Source organism: Nyctibius grandis, chromosome 8 (genome assembly GCF_013368605.1).
Source record: "Nyctibius grandis isolate bNycGra1 chromosome 8, bNycGra1.pri, whole genome shotgun sequence".
In the NCBI taxonomy this organism is placed as follows: domain Eukaryota; kingdom Metazoa; phylum Chordata; class Aves; order Nyctibiiformes; family Nyctibiidae; genus Nyctibius; species Nyctibius grandis.
The window spans coordinates 36709389-36733214 of NC_090665.1; the positions used below are offsets into that span (position 1 = coordinate 36709389).

The window sequence follows — 23826 nt, forward strand, 5'->3', positions numbered from 1 at the left end:
GGGTTATTAGACATTGGAATGGGCTGCCCAGGGAGGTGGTGGAGTCACCATCTCTGGATGTGTTTAAGAAAAGACTGGACATGGCACTTAGTGCCATGGTCTAGTTGACATGGTGGTGTCAGGGCAATGGTTGGACTCGATGATCCCAGAGGTCTCTTCCAACCTGGTTGATTCTGTGATTCTATGCGAATTGAAATGGTGCTTCATTCCTAAATGTCCAGTGACCTGACAGTGTGGTTAAATAAGCTACATAACTGTTGTCTGCTCATTCTGCAGTATGTTTTTTGGTAGAATTTATGAAATAATGCAAATATTAATTGCAGAGTACATCAGTGATGTCCACATGAATGATATATCTGCAGCCCAAATCCCATCATCAAATGAAGGGATGAACACACGCTTATCAAACAGTCCTCTAAAGTCATTCCCATCGTGCTCTTCACTGGCAGCAGTCCACAAAAAAGGTATAGGCCCTTTATTTTCTCCCTTCTGGTACTGAATTGCTCTGTATTACAGTTTTCATGTTGTTGTTTCGCATGTCTTGCGTAGCAATGCAGTGTTGTTTGTAGGGTTGGTTTTTTTTTTTATCCCTTATCCCCAGTGGGGAGAGGGAGCATTATATAAGCTGGACATATAATAAGACTCCCTTTACTTCTGTGAAATGCTGATTCTTTTAAAGCATGAATAGTATTTGCCTCTGCTTTGGGAGAATGGAATAATATTTTTAGACAACTTTCTCAATTACACTGGTTTGGAGAGAGGGAAAACATGGGAGAAGTTAGTACCCACAGAAAGGTAGTGCTTTTCAAAGAACATGCACTTTTTTTTTTCAGCAGAAGTTCAATAAGTCAACATTTTACTTTATTAAGGTGTAAGGAGCCATGTGTACCTATAATGTAGATAGACTGGTAAATGCTAGCTGCTTTTTGGTTGTTACTGTCTTTGCAGTGTAAAGTATTTCTTTTGGCACTTTCCCCAGTATGATGTGTTTTATCAGCATCCAGAATGTTTAGACTTTTATTGCCTTTAGATACAAGACAGTGCAGCACACTTTAGGGCACAAGGAACAATATATGATTTTTTTTTTGCCCTTATTTGTCTAAAAGTAGACTATTTTAATAAAAGCTCATCTTTTGGAACATGCTTTTAAGGCTAGTACTAAACCAAACCAAACCAAACAACTCGCACAGCTTTAATATTGTGCTGTCCAGGATGAGTTCTGAAAATGTTCATGTTATCTTTTTAATGCTTTAGCATTGATGTTGAATGACAGTGATTTAATGGACTTAAATAATTGACCTTCTTGGTTCATTTGTTCAGTGGTTTTGAGACTGCATCTGTACTACTGCCTCCAGTTTTGGCTTCACCATTACAGGAAGGTTTTAGACAAACTGAACTGAGTCTGTCAGAAGAGGTACTAGGTGGCTGGAGCCTGTCATGTACAAGGAGAGGCTGAGAGAGCTGGGCTTCTTCAGCCTAGAGAAGGAAAAGCTAAAGGGGAACTGTTGCTGTCATCAGCATTATGGGTGGTTATAGAGAAGTCAGAGCCAGACTGTTCTTGAAGCCATGCAGCAAATAGAAATGCAAGCAAGTTGCAGAGAGGAAAATTTCTATTAGTTGGAAGGAAAAACATCTTTCCATTGAGTGGTTGAATACCAGAACAGAGGTGGGAGCCCAGAGGTACCCTGAGGTTCTTGGAGATGGATGTTCAAAATAGAGCTGCTTTGGACAAAGACTGTACCAGTCTCTTCCAATCTGGAGTACTGATTTTTGTCACTTCCTAATAATTTAACTGTTGGTCATCTCTATTGAGTATTGAGGGAACAGATATGTATGCAGTAGAACTGAGTAGAGGAGTAGTGTGGCAGCCATTTGCAAGCTCACAAAGTGTGTGTGCGTGTGTTTGTTTTTTAATAATTCCCCATAATCACCCACCCCACTAGGGGAATTCCTTAGTGTGTCTGGGGGCTACTGCCTAATTACAACACACCTCTTCCCTTCTTCTCTTCCATTTCCCCCTTGCTGAAAGCATGTGGTATCTTTTGGGTGCCACAATTCTATGATGCCCCTGCTTGTCAGTGTCTTCCATTTCTTCCTGCTGTTTGTTAGTGTGGATAAATACAGCACATCCTCCATATCACTGATAAATGCAGACTTTAGAACCATATTAAAGCAGTTTAGTGGCAAAATAAGTGAAAGGAACCTTACAGGATTCTGGGCAAAATGCTGTGTGAGGCAGTTTGTGTTCATGATAAATAAAATACATCTGATGCATTGTGGAAAAGAGGGTTTTTCAGATTACTTCTAATGGCTGTTCTTTCTGGTGGAGATACTTTTGAATTCAGACTTTTCTATTATTTTAGATCTCTTTCTACATATGGGATGATACTGAGACAATATATAATACTGCTGGACAGTAAAGATCCAAGAGTACTTGCTTATGGGCAAACTCTTTATGTACAAAGGAGCCTTGAGAGGTTGTGTTCTATGTGAAAGATTTATTGGAGTAATTCGGTTTCCTTTTCACTGTAATTATTTCCATGTTCAACTGCCTGTCTTGTTACTGGCTGTCAGTATTTTGGCAGAGTTTGCCTTTGACTCCTACAAGCCTTTTGAGTGGTCTCTTGGGTAACGTACTTATTCCAGAAGAGGCTTTGTGGTCTTCATTTTAGCCTACCATGCCAGTAATCTATAGAGCCCAAGAGCCTGTTCTAGTGTGTTACATAGTTAGTAGTGGATTTGAGTGAGGAGCACACGTTACTGGCTTGGAGTTTCACTTTATTTTATCTTTTTTTAATAAGCTGGTGTTAGGCTGGACTCTAGTAGTAAATTTAGTCTACTTCAACCCACTGTCATCAGTGTTGTGATACAATAGCTTGTGTATGAGCTCTTCAGCCCAACATGGTTAAAATTTGACATGGAAAGATGTGATCAAATTAAATGTCAGACAGAATGTGTCTTTTTAAGTTTATACTTTGGGGGATTCCTGCCAAGATGAATCTTGTAGCAATAGGCTGTAGATTTCAAGACTGGCAGTTTAAGTTTTACTTAAACAGAGGCAAAGTTTTCTCATGTTTGTCCCCCATAAACTGCTTGAGGAACCTACATGAATTGCCTGATACTAGCAGTAATCTGGTTGTGTAATTTCTAAGAAATATTTAGTAAATAGAAAACAGGGCTTGACTCATAATTTAATCCTAACTATGTGTGATCTCTAATTATATTATGCAAAGTTGAAGGAAATCAGAATCCACTATGTCTTGATGTACCTTCAGCATTTTATTTTTGTCATTTTGTAGTTTCAACTGTATCATCACCAAAAAGGAAGAAGCGCAAAAAGTACAGGAGTGTTATCTCTGATATATTTGATGGGACTATAATAAGCTCAGTACAGTGCTTGACTTGCGATCGGGTGAGTAAGGAGGGGAAGTTCTAGCTTTTAATATGTTTTTTTCCTCAATACAAATACTTATGGTTTTATGAATACAGTCATTCTCTGGTAATTTTATTCTTTTGTGGCAGATTCCTCAGAAGGTTAGCTTGTTTCATACTCGTTCACTCAAACAGTAATAGCAGTTACTACCAGCACTTTGTGTTTAGACTAGCTTGCTTTCATGGAGCTGGATATTTACTCATAGCTGAAAAATAACATTTTTAGAATTGGTTTAGAGCAAGGATGCAGAAAGAGGCTTGCTCCTATACTTCGCTTAGGTATAATTAGTTTCTAGTGATATTCTGAATATCCTAATGTGTACCTGGTACTGTTGTTAAGTTCTCAGGTACATAATGTTACAAAGAAAAGTAAAAGACAGTAGTCCAATCATACTGCTGTGACAGTCTTTGTCAGGTAGATTGAGGCTAAGAAAATCCACGTCTTTAAAAAAATCCAGGTAAAGACACTTACTTTTACAGGTTATATGAATCATTAACTGCTTTCTGAAGTTGTCCTCTACTGTAAGATGTGGTCCAATATAGGAACAGTTGATTTTTTTCTGTACTATTTGCTCATAGAATTACTTAGAACAGCACATGTGATCATTTAAAAAAAGTCAATTATCTAAACACGTCTGTTGGACCACTCTAGTTTCAAAGCAATAGTATCAAATATTGGATATCCAAATCTTTGCACTGGGGACAAGTTTCTCAAGATAAACCTAACCCTGATGCAGTTGCATGCCCTTACTGCTTCCCTTGCTTTAGATCTAAGAATACTGAGACCTTAGGGTAATCTGGTGAGCAAGTTCAAACAACAAATAAGAATTTTTTTTAAGTTTTCTTGATGTTTTACTCTGTGACTATGTGATCACTGCAGACAGCTGGGTCTCTTTTGCAGTGGGTCCAGTTACCTCAGGTCAGGATAATGTAAAAGTAAAATACTGTCAAAACAATGGGCTGAAGCTTTCTGAAACTAGCTTATGTAACAGGAGCCTAAGGCAAAAAATCATAGTGCTTTGTATGAATAGTAGGAAGACAAATAATTATTAATGACTTTAAAAAAAGTTTCAGTGATAACAATGTGCAAGTTCACTCTAAAATGTTATTTTTTTCTTCCTCTTTTTTAGAAAATGAATTCTTACATCTCCTTATTTATAATTAATTTGCTACCTTGTGGAATTTTCAACTATACGGTGACTTAGTTACTGGTGAACTTTACAGATTTCAATTTAATTGCTGTTTCTCTTCAAACTTAACTCTTATTTTGTTTCATTTGTTTTCTTCTTTAGCTGTCTGTAACCCTGGAGACCTTTCAGGATCTATCCTTGCCTATTCCAGGTAAGGAAGATCTTGCTAAACTCCATTCTGCAAGTCATCAGACATCTCTAGTCAAGGCAGGGTCATGTGGAGAAGCATATGCCCCCCAGGGATGGATAGCTTTTTTTATGGAATATTTCAAAAGGTAAATAATATTTACCTTGTTTTATTTGTTTATCTATTTTGAAATTCCAGTTTCTGCTCTTCTGGCAGAACATTTGTTGGTTTTCTTTCTTTTCTGTCAATGATGTTTCAGGTTTGTTGTCTCATGTGTTCCTAGCTGGTTTTGGGGTCCAGTTGTAACCTTACAAGACTGTCTTGCTGCCTTTTTCGCCAGAGATGAGCTCAAGGGTAAGAGGTTAATTACATGAGCATGTTTCTTCTGGGTTTTTTTCCTTCTATCACAATAAGATGATTAGTATCATCTTAGCTTCACGCAATTAAGCAAAGGCCACCTGTTAGACTGTAATACAGTCATTCCTTGCTCTTATGGGATCATTCATTTCAAAAAGGTAAGCTTCTCACTCAACTGAATATTTGAGGCAAGAAATGCCCATGAAAGCTGCTTTAGAAATGTCAAGTAAATCTGAATTTGATTTAATGAAATGGTATCAACTAAAGGTTCATAAAAAATTTCAAAAACCACTATATTAATACTCATTCTTATAACCTTAATTTGGACTTAGTAAGTTATTTCCCTTTTAAATTATATAGCATCGTCTCTTCAGATTATGCTGTACTGCTTCATAGTTAAAGCCATAAAACCTAGGATCCTTTTTATTTAGTTGCTATGTCAACACCCTTATGATGACCTAAAGATAAATTCCCTTGAAACTTTTATGTATCAAATGAACGCACTTGAAGGATAACTATTTGGATTTAGAGAATAATGGCTGCTTTTCTTCTCCCTGATATTTGCAGGTGATAACATGTACAGCTGTGGAAGGTGTAAAAAGTAAGCTGGCTTTTACCTTTGTTTGTTTTAACTTCTCTTAATTTTAGTGCTTTAATGCTTCTGTTAGTCAAGAGGCATTTATTTGTGTTGGATATGTTGCAATGCTATTAACCTTTTGATACTACCTTGTGTTCTGCTAAACTCAGAAATTTAGTATTACAAAGGTGAGGGAGTCAGGAACCACTGACTCACTGTACCATATTGCAAACCAAATGTGCTTAATTCTTTTTCATGTTCCTTACAATTTTAGACCTTTCTAAATTGTTTTTGGTTGATAAAATAAAAGCTTTTAGCACTTTATATTACTAGCAGATGTTCATTGATATGGAGTAGGTCAGCTCAGTGGGTTAAAAATAAATAAATATACTATGGCTTTAAATGCTAAAGAATGAAGAAACAGAAGTAGTCTGGAGACTGCTCGAAGCCCTTTATGGAAAAGGAGTGTTATTCCTTGCTATACAACTGGTGATCTGCTATAGGTAATTTATTAAATAAACTTAGTTGGTTTCTTTTTTCTTTTTCACTGAATAATCAGCTTTCATGAAGCTTAAAGTTCTTTCCTTTATGTTAAGAGAAACTGTTAGCTAGGTGGAACTTGATTATCTGTACTTGCTGCTTTTAATTTTTCAGTAGTACAGATTGTCTTTTCTTCTGAAGAGTCATTGTTTGTATCATTTTGGCTACTCCATGTCTAGTCTACATTCCAGAAATATTTTGGGTTTACTAATGTAATGTTCAGCTTAGACTTCTGCTGATCTAGCACAATAAAATAAAACCTTTTCAGAACTAAGTATTGGTTGTTTTGTGTGGTTTTTTTTTTTCTTTGCTTAGGTTAAGAAACGGAGTGAAATTCTGCAAAGTGCAAAAATTTCCTGAGGTACTGTTACTACATGCACTTTAAAGCACTTTTTCTGCATGATTAGGAATGTGGTAAGACTGATGAGTTGCCTGGAGTAAATTGTGTTTATAATGTTACATGATGAAAGCATATCTTCATATTGGCTTTTGTTTTAAGAATGTAGGCAACGTTTGATTATTCACTCTGTAAGAAAGTGAGCCTTGTACATGACAAGTGAAGTTAGAAGAATGGGGGTTTTCTATGTTGTTACTGTCAGCCTGCAGAACTTATTTATACTGTAGATCATAGAATTAAATACTACAGCCAGATTGGAAATCTTTTCTATAAGTAATGCTTGTGACTTTGCGTTTTAAATGTAATCCAATCTTACACTTCAAAACATGAGTTGATGGCTGCAATAATCAGGAAGAATTAACATCCCTTGTGACAAGATTGTGCGATAGGTGCATTGAGGAAGAGAAAAGGTATGTTGTTTGTTGCTGCATCAGTGTTAGTAACTGTTCAGGACTGGTTTTTTACACTGCCAGTAAGATAAGTCTTTGATAATTACAAATTCATTTCTAACTCCTTGAGCTGTAATTGATTTAAAAAAAAAAAATAAATTCTGTGGAACACAGAGCTTATGACAGTTGCCTCAGGCCATGCAGAAAAGTGATCCTTTTGGGATGATAAAAAGGAAAAGATGGCATGCACAGTGTAGTTATTAAATATCAAATAGTAGCATGTATAGTTCTTAAATGAATCTGTTGATCCTTCTTACAGATACTGTGCATTCATCTCAAAAGATTTAGACATGAACTTATGTTTTCCACAAAAATTGGGACCCATGTGTCCTTTCCCTTGGAAGGCCTTGATCTTCAGCCTTTCCTTGCAAAGGACAGTCCAGCTCAAATAGTGACTTACGATCTCCTGTCTGTCATCTGCCATCATGGAACTGCCAGCAGTAAGTACAAGGCTGATTGTTTTGTCTTTGCAGTTGATATTCACATCAGCACTTCTGTTTAAGGATGATATCCATATACTGAAGGGTAAATAGATGAGCATTGGTAATTATAATGTGAAGGATAAATGCTGTGATTTTTACCTTGAGCCAGAAGATGGCTTGTTCTTACAGAGTTGACACACCTTTGAAATGGTGTGGCATACCCAAATAAAAATGTAGGTGGAAAAAAATTAACAGATCCTGGAATATTAAGTAAAAAACCTATATGCACTATTGAAAGTGAACAGTGTAAATGTACAAGTAGTGTTACCTGCCAGCAGATGACCAGCTGATCGGCTGTTCTACATAGCTGTTGTTTGTTTAGAGTTTTGATGCTTTGTATGCCTTACTTGTTTTGAAAGAATTCACAAAACACCACAAAGATGCCAGTACGTTTTTTTTAAAAAGATGTGTTCTTGGGTGATAGCTGCCAGTTAACCCCAAAACAGGCAGTAACTGCTATTTATGGGTAATGATGGGTAGCTGAATAAATGTCTTATTGCTATATGTCAAGCTCATTCCTGCCCTAGTGCTTTCAGTATAAGAATTGGAAAAATACAAGAAAGAAAAGTTTGAAGCCAGAAACTTCATAGATTTTTACAGAAGTTACCCATGCTCTCCTGCTTCCCAAACTTGAGGTATCCATTGTTTAGATGAAGTTGTTTCCATTTTTTCCAGATGCTTTTTCATCTTCCATTTAGTGCTTGCTGAATGATGGTTTAATCAGTTTAGTAGATATTTGATTATTTAATTATTGACGGTTGAATATGTATTTCGTAATAGTAATAATTTAAAATATATTATGAATAGTCTTCAAAACACAGTTAAGTATGGTCTTGATATCATGTAGCTGTTACACATCTATGCTAATTTCTATTATAAACCATACAAAGATTTGGAAGGAGTTCGTTGTGTAAACTGACTAGGGTAAATTGTTCAGATGGTCTTACTCTGATTTGAATATCATGGTTCAGGAGTGCATTAGAAAACAAGCTGTTTGAAGCGTTCAAGACTATGCTGAAAGCAGTGCCCAACTTTCCACTAGCTGATAGAAATTCAGAAAAAAAAAAAGCTGATCCTGAGTTTGAGAGAAGTTAATATCTAGGTCGTGTCTGCTAATGATTTAATGTTTCTCCCATTTAAGACTTGCTTTTATGCAAGACATGAAAAGGAAGTAAAATGGGCAGCTCTGGACACTTTTTAATAACTCTTTCTAACACTCTAGGTGGACATTATATAGCTTATTGTCGCAACAATTTAAATAATTTGTGGTATGAATTTGATGACCAGAGTGTCACAGAAGTATCAGAATCCACAGTGCAAAATGCAGAAGCCTATGTTCTCTTCTACAGGTAAGAAATTAAAAGTACAATCATGCTCATATTAGTCAGGTATGTAAATAACTTTTTGAGTAATTGGGCAGCTTTCAGAAATTAGCTGCCCCACAGAATTTGACCAACCAGAAAAGCCTGTGCTGGAGAGAGACTTAATCCTTCAGTTGTGTCCTTAACACTTGCTCTGTCACTGCTAAACCATGTATAGAACTTAAAATGAAAATGAAATTGCATAAACAAAGTATAGGAAGATGACTAGAAAGAGAACTTTAAGCAACTGTTAGAACTGGCTGCCAGTTACTTTGTTTTCAATTAGAGGAAAGGAATTCTGCACATGGGGAGGTTTTGCATACAGACTCCAGCTGGTAGAGCTCTAAAGGGAATTGTGGAAAGTCTTTAGCAGATGCAATGTGGAACAAGAGAGGTTTTACTGTGTTGTAATCTAATTTCAGGGAATTTATAGGCTGGTCTTTTCCTTAAAGTTGAAATGAAAGGCGAGAAGTCATGTTATTATAATCTTCAGTCTAAGGAATTTTTGTACTTGAAATAATAAAAGCAACTTAAAAGCAACTTAACTGAATTTTCAAATTCTAAATTTCTGGTACTAAGATCAAATTTCCACTAAAAGTTGACCGCGAAATAGATTCTGTCAGAGTAGCACAAGAAATGAGATGTGTTCTGAGAATGTTTTAACTTTCATTAGGAGCACCCATACCTGCCACTGTCTGAGCTAAGCCTGTGAGTCTGACTCAGTAGGTCTTTTAAAAGGAATGTGAAAGTCATGCTGTATTGCCAAGAAAGAACACTGTACGTGATTGTGGGCAAACATATTAAAATAAATAATAAAATAATAGCATTCATAAAATTTAGTTTTAAAAAAGAATATATCCACAAAACACTACCACACACACAGAATAGTTCTTTTAATGCATTTTAGGAAGCTTAGTGGAGACACGTATGCATTTTTAAATTACAGCTGGAAAGTAAACTTACCTACTTGAATTTCATTTTCAGAGTTTTTAGGTTTTTGTTAAATAATTTTGATCTGAATTTAAACAGGTAATGTATTTTAATTGGGTTCGTAGCATTTGTTTTTTCCTACTCTTTTAGTCTTGTTTTGCTATACTATCAATAGCGTTGTTGCTATAGCCATTAGGTCTACCTGCAGCTTTTCTATCAGCTATTTGAATCAACTTTGACTCTAAATTAACTGAGGTGGCCCAGATTTTGTGTGATGCTGGGTGAAGTTTCAGGTAAGGGTTCTGGAGGATGGAATGAATGGTTCAAACCTGCTTTTGGAGTAGAGAGATTCTATTCAATCTAAAAACGGGAGAGCTGAGATACTTCCAGTTGGACAGCAGCAACAGCCTCAATGAGAAAAGTAGGGGGATTACCCAGTCTACTTACTGTTCAAACTTACTTCTGAAGGTAAGCAAGGAACATCTGCCCAAGGAGGACAGCTTGCAAAGCTTTAGCTCTAAAGATGCATAGAGCAAATGGGCAGATGGGTAGAGCCTTATCTCCTCCTGTGGTAGTAATCACCTCTGGCTTATAGTCTGCTGTCTCTGTTACAGTCCAACTGTTCACTGTCTTGGGCTGGTAGGTTGAACGGGAACTGTCAGGAGTCTTTGAGTTGTTGAACTAATCAGGCAAAAGTTTTCTTGTAAGCATGATAACACCTGTGCCATGGCTTGTCAGAACGAAGGACAAGCATAGGTTTAACAAAGCAAGTAGTCTTTGCCCTTCCTGCTCTGTAGTAGCTGCACTGACTCTCGTGACACATCGTTCTGTAACACAACAGTCTAGGTTCCTGTCACAAATTTAGATGGTGACTCTGGCTGTGCATAAAAGGTGCAGGTTTTTTCACATGCTAAGTCAACTACTTATGTTAGTAGAACTTTGAAGTATAGACATGGCCCAGGTAATTTACTTGAAAGTACAGTTTTCTTTTCACAAAGTAAGTTATCTGCACTGTACACAAGGTGTTTAATGATTTCTATTTTGGTAATAGAAAGAGCAGTGAAGAAGCACAGAGGGAGAGACGGAGGATATCTGGTCTACTGAATATGATGGAACCAAGTCTTCTGCAGTTCTATGTTTCCAGACAGTGGTTAAATAAATTCAAGACTTTTGCAGAGCCAGGCCCAATTTCAAATAATGACTTTCTCTGTATGCATGGAGGTGAGACTGTATCTGAGTATAATTTTAAAAAGAATTTGTCTGTTGACTTGTAGCTATACAGGGATGTACACTTGTTTTAATTAAAGGAATTTGAAGATAGTAAATTAATATTATAACTTCTGTAACTTCTTAGGTAAATTAGAACTATAACTTCTAAGTAAATTATTTCTCTCATTTTAGTAGCTGACTTAATTGGAAATAAAAATGTGTGAAGTTCTTCTAATTTTTTTTTCTTTCTGCACATTTGATTTTGTTTATATGCTTTTTTGATTCTTAAAGAGGAACAGTTTGGTTTATCTGCTTGCTTCCTAAACATGTATATTCCCATTTCAAAAAATCCTGTCCCTTTATCATCATCCTTAATACTTTAGTATTTTTCTCAGCTACATGCTAACATAACATACATACAACAAGAAGGTTTGAAAGCTGCAGAACAAGAAGTTGGTCTGATGCAGAGTACCCAGCGCACAGCAGTGTGAAAATAGAGTAGTAATTCTGTATATTTTGTATAGGAGCATAAACATTTTACTTTGTACTAAATGTTAAAAAAATGAGAGAATTACATTAAGCAAAACGTATTTGGGAAAATATCCATATTTGAGTGCTAACATTCTAAGAAATCATTACTATGTGGTGTTCTTATACCTGTTTTCTAATAAAACATACAGCTGTATCAGATTAGCAGTTAGAGAAGCTGCCCCTGTTGCTGAACCAAACTTTTAACATAGGAATATTGTGCCCCTGTAGCAATTTGCAGAGTGTGTACATGTGAGCCCCTGTGGCTGCGGCTTTCCTTTTGTAGGGTTACAGCAGATGACTTGTTGTATGAGTGCCCGAACTACTAGATTTTCCCTATTCAAAAGAATTCCTGCATAGCACATTGCTGCTTTCTATGTGCTTCAACTCAGCACTTCTAATTCTGCAAGCCCCTCTATTTCTGCCTCCCTCAAGATTTCGCTGCTTTCAAGGATTCATGTTGTTTGAAGTAATTCAAAAAGGTCTACAGCAAATAAGTGAATTTTGAATAGGCAGTTTGCCAGTGTGTTTAAATGCATAAACAAAATACTTAATCACTCTAACATTTTAATTGCATACCTTAAGAAGCATTTTGCAATCAGTATCTAAAAAAGATTCTAGCCCTTTAATTTTAATTTTTCATGTAGTTTGTTTCTGCTTTTCATAAACTTTTCGGCCTCATAAAAGACTAAAATTAGAGTGGTCTCTTTAAATACAGTAATAGATTATACTGTGGTAAAACTTATTTCATGTGATTTCTCTGAATTCATTGAAAGATTGTTTGTTTATTTTTTATTTAGATACCTCTGATATAGTCTCCTCCCCTCCCACCTCCCCAATAAAATCCACAAGTCGTTGTTTTTGTTTTTTTTTTTTTCTTCTGCAGGTGTTCCTCCACGCAAAGCTAACTTCATAGAGGACCTAGTTGTAATGCTACCTCAAAATATATGGGATAATCTGTATAGCAGGTAAGTTTTGTACTGTAACTGGAAAAAATCCAATGATACGGTTTGAGAGCAAATATGTGCCAAGCAGCAACATCACACTTTAGAATTAGTGGCTCAGAAAAATATATATATACTCTCTAGGCACAAAGCTAAGTGAATGGATTGCAAACGGCCGATTTATGTAATTTGCTTGTGCAAAGTAATGCTAAAAGCCTACATAAAGTAGTGTGTTACTGGGATAATACTTGACTGTTAAACCAATAAACATGTATGGTATGTACAAAATGACACAAAGTAGGTCAGCAAAAGTATGCTTTGCAAGAGGTATTTTGAAAGAGCTCTCTGTATCAGCTTCCTGTTCTCTTGTTGGCTGGAGACAGCTTTTCTTTTATGCTGGCTTTGAATCCATAGCCTCTGCTGCCAGTACTGCTTCAGAATAACTTATACCTAAGCATTCTGTATAACTACTCCACACTTTTTAATGTAGGTCAGGTTTAAGTGCTTGCTTATAAAGGAGGGATTCTTACAAGATATGTCTCCTTTTAAAGTAATAAAAAGCTACAGAAGAGCTTTGCTGATGACCTTAGGGACTCTGCATTGTACTTGCATTAAATATTTTTAGCTGTTAATTTCCTGCTAGCTAAGCACTATAGCTAAAGGGTTGGCGGTTTTTTGTTTTAAAGTTTCAATGGACACAAGTGAAAAATAGAAAACAATGCTATTTCCAGCTTATTTCCACTTTCTTAGATGTACTGAATTTTTCTTCTAACTGACAAAGGCATTATCTATTTTCTGTATGTAGAAATAGTTGTTAAATCTGAAGGAAAATAGTTTTAAACTTGATTTCCCTTCTCTATAAACTTTTTTAACAAGATGTCAAAATTCAGTGGTTTAATAAAAGGTAGAAGTCCCAGAGATGATAGGGTCCTCCAGATTTTGAGAGTAATCTACTAGGTAGAAAAGAGGTATGAATTGTTACTGCTAAACATTTGTCTGTTCTGTCTGGCTTCCTGACTGGTGCATGCAGCCTTCAACACAGAGTAGCTCTGAAGGAACCATTTTTTGCTTTTTGTCTTGCTGTTATCTGGGAATTATGGGAGAGTACTGTGGCTGCAGTGGGTGAGAATTTAGGGTGAGGAAGCCAGCTATGGTGGAAGCTGACTTTTACTGAGATAGTACTAAGGAAAAGGAGATATTCATCTAGGATGACAATTGCTAATCCATGTCCCAAAAACATTTATTTTGCTGCTCACGTGGCACTACTATTCAATTCCAAATACTTTGGGGTCAGAGTTGCTTCTAGGTAGTATAGTATAATCCATACTTGACCTATTTCAGTTAAAAACTTGTGAACTGATCAGTGCAGTCTAAAGTCAAAGTGTCGTCTTCAGAGGTGCAATTTAAGTGGTAGGTGGCCATTTTGTGAAACGTATGTTTTTGTTAAGTTGGGATGTTTGAGTATATACCAAAAAACTTCTATGTACAAGTGCTGTTTTACTGAAATAATACTTTCAGTTAAAATACAACACTTCTGTATTTTGGGAAAAAAAATGGCATCCCAAATTATTTTTAGGGACTGACAAACATACAAGTCTAAAAGGGAAAAAAAGCAATGCCTTCCATGGCAGATGTTTGATTGACTTTATTCACTAAGTAAACAGTTATTTTTCACTCTTGCTTAAGAACTTTCATATTTTGAACTTTAATTCATGCTGCTATGAATGCTAAGAGCACTCTCTTTTGTCTCATTTAATGTAAGATTTTTGGAATAAAATCTGAGGTTTTAGAAGAGAAACAAAATTGGAAGAAAAAACAGCCCTGACAAAAATAATTATTCAACTAGGAAGCAGAACCTGGAATATCCTTACCTCAATGCCTATTTTAACTTGACCTTTCTGTTGTAGTAACTGCATCTCTTAAGGCTGCTAGTCATTCAAGAATATTTTCTTACACACACACATACACACACACGAGGCTCATGGAGAGTAACTTTTTAAGAACAAAACAATAAACAAGTTTAGAGGCTGGTGTCAGGGAGGTATCAAACTGATGAAGAGCCTGCAGTGGAATGGAGGAACACATTTGAGATAGAACTGGCTGGAACATTTCCATAACCTGTTTTTTAGAGGCCTTTAATAAAATCTCACATGGTGTACATATAACAGAATACTTGCTCCCCATAGTAACGCCTTTTGAAGTATGTGATATGGCAGAGTTTGAGATGATTTGTACTGGCTTTAGGCAGTCAGAACTTGGAAGATGGTGATGTCTTAGGATGGAGTACAAAATACTACTAGGAAAACAAGTGATGGCATTTGTGGATCAGTGTGACAGGCAGGTATCAGACTTCTGTTACATATTAGAAGAAGCTGACACTTGCGCTGTCTACATGTGCATGATCTTTTTACATGGCATTTTCCACAAGGTTAATGTTTTTTTTACTTTTACTGCAGGTATGGAGGAGGACCAGCTGTTAATCATCTGTATGTTTGTCACACCTGCCAAATAGAGTCTGAAAGAATTGAAAAAAGAAGGAAAAATGAATTGGAAATGTTTATTCGGGTAAAAAAGTAAACATTTATTCATTCTGCTTTTTGACATCACCTGATATTCATGACTTGACCCAAGGGGTTACCAGAAGTGCATAGGTGATTCCTGTAACAAATGAACTTTGTTAAGTATCTGTATACCTATGTAGAATCCCTTCTTCCCTGCTGGCAACAGTAATGTTCTTGTGATATCCCAGATAACTGTTTATATGGAAATGTACTTAGACAAAATATTTAATGTGTTTCTTAAATTGCTTTTTTATAGTATGGAAATAGAGTACAGCCACAGGAGCAGTTGTTCTTTATAGATCGCCAGTGATCTGTTCTGTGCAATCTGATAAGGTTTAAGTGCGATAATACTACACCAGCAAAAAGTTAATCATAATCTTTAGTTCTAATTTTTAAAATATCATTAGAGACAAAACCAAACATAAATAACTCAGTGTGAAATAAATACCTTAGTATTAGTACCTGTAAGATGAATATCAAGGAGCTACTATATTTGCCATGAGTTAGAGATTATGTGCGTGAGTCTGGTAAAATAACTAGTAGTAATGATTTTGCGATTCTTAAACTAAAAATGTGTTTTGAAGTTTTCAGTGAAAATAAATGCAGAAATACTGGAGTCCCATTTCTGCTATCTTAATTCATGAGAGGGAGGGAAATAGCATTGCAGCTGTTCTTTTAGTTCTATCTGTGCTTTAATCACACTTCAGAGATTGTGTCAGCTTTTTCTGTTTTTTAACTGCTCTTTAATTTAGTAATTGTTTTTTCTTAGTCTGCGTTACCACTGGATAGTAATTATTATTAACATTGAGTCAACCTAATTTGCTTTAGTGATCAGTATTTTTTCCAGTATAAACAATGATTATATGTGCACTGTTGTGCAAGTACTGGTACTGGCTAGCAAACAGAAAATTCTGTTATCCTCTATAAAGATTGCTTTAGAGGAGTGATTGCAAAACTTATTCTATCCGAAACCTTAAGAAGTTGTGTTTATGCTTTAGGTTCATGGCTTCAAGGTGGAAGTATAGCTATATTGTTAGAGAGCTAAAAGATAATGGTTTTAAAGGTTTAAGTGACTTTTTTGCATGTTTCTTAATAACATTGTGAAAAGACCTGTAGTCATTGTAAAAGAATAAAATGTTAAACTTTCTAAAATCTTAATTATTAAAAAAATATATGTTTTTTACAATGATAGAAACAAAATCAGTTAAATGCAACTGAGACTTTTCAGTTAGCTGTTTGAAGGCAACCACTACATCAAAAATATCACCTCAGGAATTCACCAGGTATTTACTGTTTTGATGGCGAGTAGGTCTTTAAAATGTTCTGTAGCAGTGTAATATTATGCTGCTAATAATTGCAGTGGTTAAAAGAATTCAGTTTAAAGGAAAAAAAAGCAGAAAAACATGGATTCTTTTTCCTTTCAGCTTAATAGAGCATTCCAAGAAGAAGAATCTCCATCAACATTTTACTGCATCAGTATGCAGTGGTTCAGAGAATGGGAAGGATTTGTAAAGGGTAAAGACAGTGGTAAGTTGTGCTCCATTTCAGATATGGGTAATCTTTTCTTTTTGGTTGTCATGTAGTGGTACTGTTTAAGTAAATCGTTTCTGCTTTGGCAGAAGGATGTAGAAAGAACAGAGAAGGCGACAAAAGCTCTTGAAATGAACATCTGAGACACGGGTTTTATAGGTTACAAATATATCCAGGAACCAAATTACAGGATATAGCCAAATAATTCACAGGAATGGATAATGGGATAGTTGTGGAAAGAATGTTGTTTGTTTGCAGGGGGTTTGCTGTTAGCAGCAGCAGGAAAATTGGATTTGAGTACAAGGGAGGATGTTTTTTGCTGTGTGAACTGATAGATAATGCTACAGCTTCTGGAGGAAAGGTGACCTCACTGTCATAGCCTAAACTCATGGATAACTGAGTAACAACTGTAATGATATCACTTTAGCCTACTTTAGGTGCTTCTAAAGTTTTGAAATGGAAACACTGATAAAAAGTTCTACAATCTTGTATGAGTGTGCTCTAGGACAGCTTTGCTAGGGGTAAGAATTAGGATTAATTTGTGTTTTATGTTGCTTGAAGACTTACTGTAATCACAAATGCTCAGTAGTACAAGAACAAGCAGTAAACAAACAAGCTATTTTTCCTTCCATTTGAAAAAAAGAACCTCCAACCTCCAGCCACTTGTTTTCAGCTTTCCTAGTTTTAATCATCTTTTCTGTCACACTAGATCCTCCTGGTCCTATTGATAATGCTAAGATTGCAGTAACAAAATGTGGAAATGCTGTGCTAAAACAAGGTAGGTGTCCAATATTGCTACAGCTTTGGGCTCCTTACGATGTTTTTGCTGAAGTGTGGAAAATTTATTATGAATTCTTTTTTTAACTGTTACCATAAAATGGCAATTCCTAGTGTATCTGTGTTGTGCCTGTTTTTGGGGGAGCAGCTGCTGGGGGAGCAGCTTGTTCTTAAAGAATTAGTATCTGTAATTGTAATAGACTAATCCAAGTACAGATGTGAGAGTATAGAAGGAGGTGCAGAGTAACTTTAAAATGGTGAAAGTGTGCTTTGGCTTTGTATCACAGAATCACAGAATCACAGAATGTTAGGGATTGGAAGGGACCTCGAAAGATCATCTAGTCCAATCCCCCTGCCGGGGCAGGATTGCCTAGACCATATCACACAGGAACGCATCCAGGCGGGTTTTGAATGTCTCCAGAGAAGGAGACTCCACAACCTCTCTGGGCAGCCTGTTCCAGTGTTCAGTCACCCTTACAGTAAAGAAGTTTTTCCTCAAATTTAAGTGGAACCTCCTGTGTTCCAGCTTGCACCCATTGCCCCTTTCCTGTCGAGGGATGTCACTGAGAAGAGCCTGGCTCCATCCTCACAACACTTGCCCTTTACATATTTATAAACATTAATGAGGTCACCCCTCAGTCTCCTCTTCTCTAAGCTAAAGAGACCCAGCTCCCTCAGCCTCTCCTCATAAGGGAGATGTTCCACTCCCTTAATCATCTTCGTGGCTCTGCGCTGGACTCTCTCTAGCAGTTCCCTGTCCTTCTTGAACTGAGGGGCCCAGAACTGGACACAATATTCCAGATGCGGCCTCACCAGGGCAGAGTAGAGGGGGAGGAGAACCTCTCTCGATCTGCTGACCACACCCCTTCTAATACACCCCAGGATGCCATTGGCCTTCTTGGCCACAAGGGCACACTGCTGGCTCATGGTCATCCTGTTGTCCACTAGGACCCCCAGGTCCCTTTCCCCTACGCTGGTCTCCAACAGCTCTGTCCCCAACTTGTACTGGTACATGGGGTTGTTCTTGCCCAGATGCAGGACTCTACACTTGCCCTTGTTATATTTCATTAAATTTCTCCCCGCCCAACTCTCCAGCCTGTCCAGGTCTCTCTGAATGGCTGCGCAGCCTTCCGTTGTGTCAGCCACTCCTCCCAGTTTTGTGTCATCAGCGAACTTGCTGATAGTGCACTCTAATCCCTCATCCAAGTCATTAATGAATATATTGAATAGAACTGGTCCCAGAACCGACCCTTGCGGAACTCCGCTAGACACAGACCTCCAACTGGACTCTGTCCCGCTGACCACTACTCTCTGGCTTCTTTCCTTCAGCCAGTTTACAATCCACCTCACTACCCGATCATCCAGACCACACTTCCCCAGTTTAGCTGCGAGGATGCTGTGGGAGACCGTGTCAAACGCTTTACTGAAATCGAGATAGACCACATCCACAGCTTTACCATCATCTATCCACCGGGTAACATCCTCATAAAAGGCTATCAAGTTGGTTGAGCAAGACTTCCCCTTGGTGAAGCCATGCTGAGTGCCCCTAATGATCCCCCTATCCTTGATGTGCCTAGAGACAGCACCAAGGACAAGTTGCTCCATCACCTTTCCAGGGATGGAGGTGAGGCTGACCGGTCTATAGTTACCCGGGTCCTCCTTCCTGCCCTTTTTGAAGACTGGAGTGACATTCGCTTTCCTCCAGTCCTCAGGCACCTCTCCCGTTGCCCACGACTTAGCAAAGATGATGGAGAGTGGCCTAGCAATGACTTCCGCCAGCTCCCTCAGCACCCGCGGGTGCATCCCATCAGGGCCCATGGATTTATGGACGTCCAGGTTGCTTAATTGGTCCCTGACCCAGCCCTCATCTACCAAGACAGATTCCTCCTCTATCCTGACTTCTTCTGAGGCCGCAGGGGTCCAGGGCTCCTCAGGACAGCCTCCAACAGTATAGACAGAGGCAAAGAAGGCATTCAGTAACTCCGCCTTCTTTTTATCCTCTGTCTCCAGGACCCCCACCTCATTCATCAGTGGGCCTACATTGCCTCTAGTGTGGGTTTTAGCTGCAATGTATTTGAAGAAGCCCTTTCTGTTGTCCTTGACCTCTCTTGCCAGGTTTAATTCCAAGGAGGCCTTAGCTGTACCTGTAGGTACAGGGAAAAAAATTTTAATATGGCCTGCTTTATGAGGATTTTAGACTTCCTATGAATATTTAAATTCATTGTAGCTCAGCTTTAAAAAAAAATTAAAAATTGCAGCATTAATTTACTGGATTAAATAACCTTTATTTAACTGGATTTTTTCCTAATTTAACTTAATGCTGCAGCATACAGTGGACCTACCAGTGGCAGTTCACTGGAGGCCCCTAGGCCCTGCATAAACCTCACGGACTGTAAAAAGTTAAGAGTGTTTTTAAAAAAAGAATGAGTTCTTGCACTCGTGAGTTTTGCAGTATATTTTAATGATTGAAGCGCTAATGTAGAATTCAGATACAAGGTGTAAGGCACCTTGACTGGTGTAGCAAAAAAAAAAATCATTTTAGAATCAATAATTGATAGTAAATTAGACAGTTGTTAACTTCAGCTACATTGATTCAAATTAGAACTTGGGTGGAAATGAAGACAAATAGGCTGTGGAAAATCTGTCTCTTAAGTCATGAGAGAAGAGGTGGGAGCACCACTGCGTAGTGTACAGTATTACATGTTTCTGTGATCCAGTGGTCCTGAAGCCAGTGCATTAGTTCACTGTGCCTGTTCAGTTAAACCTGACTGTTAGAAAAGCTGAGGTCTGGATAAGGGAGCAAAGATCTGTTCCTGTGCCTACAGAGATGGAGTTGTTTTTTGAGTATCTGAACTTAAATGGGTAAAACTGAGGCATAACGTCATTAGTACTGGCACAGGATCTGCATCATGACTTCCAGATGAAGCATGGTTGAGTCAATAAACAAATGTGCAGCTCTTTGTACATTTCCTCTTTGGAAACTTTTTATACATAAAGTACAGTAGTAGACATGCTGGAGCAGGTGGTGAGGACAGAAAAGTATAGGAGGTGGGGGGGCAAGTCCCCCTTTTTTTTTTTTTCTTTTTTTAACCAGGTTGGAAGAGACCTCTGGGATCATCGAGTCCAACCGTTGCCCTGACACCACCCTGTCAACTAGACCATGGCACTAAGTGCCATGTCCAGTCTAACCCTTGTTGTGGTGCTTTTTTTTTTTTCTTTTTTTAAGTAGGAGGGTGCTGAAAGTAGGCTTAACGAGGCGGATTAATGGTATCTAATAAGGATATTGGGCGAAACTTGCTGTGGAGCAGGTTTTTAATGAGTTGCTTAAAGAACGGGGGATTTATTCAGATAGAATAGAAATTTGTGCTCTCTGCCTAGGTTAGAGTGAAGAAATCACTTCAACTGTATCAGACAGGATCCTTGTGTTAAACCCTAGATGTGCTGATGCTCCCTTGCCCTTTGCCACTATAAAAAGTTATGGAAAATCAGAAACGATTGTTGGATGCTGACCTGAGAGGAGAGGGATCTCTGGCTAGGGTAATGGAATCATAAGCAAAGACTTTAATCAGTGAATGAAAAGAAATCAGGCTGACCCATCAGTGCTACATACAAGGAGCATTAGTGGGGCTGTTGATGTCCTAATAGTGGTTTCACTCTGATATTCTGAAAATTTCACTGTGGTTCTCACACTTTTATTTTTTTACTATCAATATTGATTTCTTTGCTGAAACAAGAATCTTCAATCCTTGAACTTTACAGTGTACTTGATGGGACTGCATATCCTTACATTAATGTAAATTGTTGTTTCCTGTGTACTAAGAGCTACCAGTTGTCAGCTTAATTGATAAGTATCAGATAAAATGTTTATCATAGAACCTTCATGTGTTTTATGCTTGAGGTGTGTTACGTACTAGATAGTTAGGGCAGGTAGCTGTAAGAATCAAGAAGTATAAAGTTAACACAAAATATGTCATTGGATTTGGTAGCTGGTGAAGATAAAGCACAAATTCAGATTAGGGTTTTAAATTGGAATCTATATTATTTTTTTCTTTTTGTATCTGTTATGGACTTCAAAGAAATCATGAAAGAATTATTCTAAATAGTAATTAAAATTTTTAAAATGTTTTCAGGTGCAGATTCTGGACAAATATCTGAAGAAACATGGAATTTTCTTCAGTCAATCTATGGTGGAGGTCCAGAGATTATACTCAGACCACCTGTTCCTCCAGTAGAACCTGATATCTTGCAAACAGAGGAGAAGATTGAATTAGAAACTCATGGTCTGTAGCTATTGAGAAAAAGATGAACTTGTAAGGAATCCGGCTTCCTTAAAAAATGCCCAAAATACATTCCTAAAAGTTTTATTCTCTTATGTCTGTTGGAGGCACAGCTCACTGGGCATTACATTAACTACAGAATAGTAAGTTGAAATATGTATTACAATTTGTTTAAATAGAGACTGTTTCTCTGTTTTGGAAGGTATGTGGTTTGTACATTTTTGAGCGTTTGGTCAATGGAAAAAATTTAATTTCTGAACTTTTTGGTATAAGTCAAAATCCTGTTATATCCTTAGACTTGAAAAATGGGGACAAATTTTAGAGATGTTCAGTGACCCTTCTGATTCCTGATTGGGCTTCCTATATCTACAAACTTTTGCCTGTCTTAATTGTACAGTCTTGACAAGCCTAAGTATACGGGGAGTATATTTTAAATGGATTGCAATCAGTGACAAGGAAAAGGATTTGAATTTCCTAAATGCTCAGGAAAAAAATTCTCACTTATTTTGCACTGTAAGTATATGAAATGGGTAGTATATAACATCCAAATACTTATTGTATTTGAATGGATCAAACATTAGTGTAGATTGAATATTGTTTTAGTCAGCAAATGTGATAACTTATTACCTACTAAATTTTACATCTTACTATAGTCTGCTGTAACTCTATAAACCTGGCTAGTGTCTTTAATAGTATATGTGACAAAAAGATTTAGTCTTCTCTAGGGTAACGTTTGAGAGCATGAAGTGTGAAATGTAAAATTATTATGGACATGAGTGATATAAATTTCAGAAATTAAATTGTCTGGTCTCTTGAATTTTACATTCATAAACAGTTCCATTTGAAGGATTTTATTGTATTGTTAAAAAATTGCATTGGCATGATGACCTATAATGTCAGAAGCTGGATAAAATGTATATATTGCCAAACTTTACTGAATGATTCATATTGGAATGCAGAATGGCACTTGCTCTTGTTTTTGCCTGATATTGTTACCAAATAAGCAGCATTATACAAGGCTGGATCAATAAAAAAAAACCCTAAACTGTGGAAGAGGGGGGCAAAAAACCTTTCTTAAACGTTTTTCATTTATTACATCAATACAAAAACTTTTGAAGTAATACTGTGGTACTGCTCTCACACCCATATAACTATTATTTCTTGACGACTTGATGTTTAGGCAATGATGTTGACGGTTCTACTTCCAAAGTAAGAAAACGCTGGCATAACATTCTTCTGGACAATTTTGTATCTAGTATAAAATCAAACTGGTTTTGAACTTTGTAAAGCACTTAAAGCTATTCTGGTTAAAAAGCCACCTGTAAGAGTCCTAGAGAAAGTGTCTTCTAACCTTAAGTACTTGCTAATGTGCTGTGTAGGAGGAGTCAGTTCTGTCTGAATGTAAATCCCAGAATTTTCCTCAGCCTACCTGAGAAGAACTAGAGCTAAAAACACAGCAGTGCAAATAAGAGGGGTAAATGGACATCAGTATGAAACCAATGATTATGTGGTTGGTACATAAGGAAAACATTTTTCAATTTTAAACTGTATCGCAGGTAACTCTGGGCCAGCCTGTTAAGTTTCTGAACTTGTATGTAAGTGTTCTTTAAATTCCAGATTAGGTCATGGGACATGGGCAGCTCAGAAGCCTTGCAGGTACATAGGTGTAAATGTAAAGAAACAGTGAGCAGAGACTTAATGTCCGACAATGCATTTGGACAATTTTACATTAGGAGATAAGGCAACTTGAAGTTAATATAGAGTTACGTCTGTATGTACAAGGTAAACAAACACAACAGTTACTACTACAGACTTGTCTTACTGATTAAGGTGAAGTTAACTTGCTTATGAGTAGTCAATAGTAATTTGCTGACCTTGGCCTGTGGAAGGCTGTCCTAACTTTGCACCTCCATTTTTGTCCTTTTTTTATATTAGAGTGACTAAACTAAACCTGGATTTATACTGTCTTATTTTAACTTTTTCTTTTTCTTTTTTTTTTTTTTTTTTTGCTAAAGTTTTATCTCATTTAAGCTATTCTTAAGGTTCTCTAACATACTAAAGCTAAATAACAATTAATAGGTTTGCATACTTTAGGAAGAATTTTTCCGACATGGTGTTCTTAATTGGAAACTTGGGAAATACGTTCTTGGCTAAATAA

The 23826-nt window shown here is 37.1% G+C and overlaps 1 protein-coding gene across 7 annotated transcripts in view; it reads left to right on the top strand.

The window, feature by feature from the left end:
• The window catches only part of USP33 (ubiquitin specific peptidase 33), a 44187-nt gene extending 21466 nt beyond the window's left edge, over positions 1-22721 (top strand). For 5 of the 7 annotated variants that reach the window (XM_068406051.1, XM_068406048.1, XM_068406052.1 and 2 more), the window contains 14 exons: positions 324-464; positions 3300-3412; positions 4725-4897; positions 5009-5103; positions 5674-5707; positions 6539-6584; positions 7329-7509; positions 8774-8900; positions 10894-11063; positions 12466-12547; positions 14980-15088; positions 16509-16611; positions 17324-17392; positions 21522-22721. In XM_068406051.1, the coding sequence (XP_068262152.1) occupies positions 324-464; positions 3300-3412; positions 4725-4897; positions 5009-5103; positions 5674-5707; positions 6539-6584; positions 7329-7509; positions 8774-8900; positions 10894-11063; positions 12466-12547; positions 14980-15088; positions 16509-16611; positions 17324-17392; positions 21522-21679 (1601 nt within the window). In that variant the 3' untranslated portion in view covers positions 21680-22721. Of the gene's footprint in view, positions 1-323; positions 465-3299; positions 3413-4724; positions 4898-5008; positions 5104-5673; positions 5708-6538; positions 6585-7328; positions 7510-8773; positions 8901-10893; positions 11064-12465; positions 12548-14979; positions 15097-16508; positions 16612-17323; positions 17395-21521 lie in introns of those variants that run through there. The other 2 variants (XM_068406050.1, XM_068406054.1) reach the window with 2 other exon arrangements.
• Positions 22722-23826: the final 1105 nt, after the last annotated feature.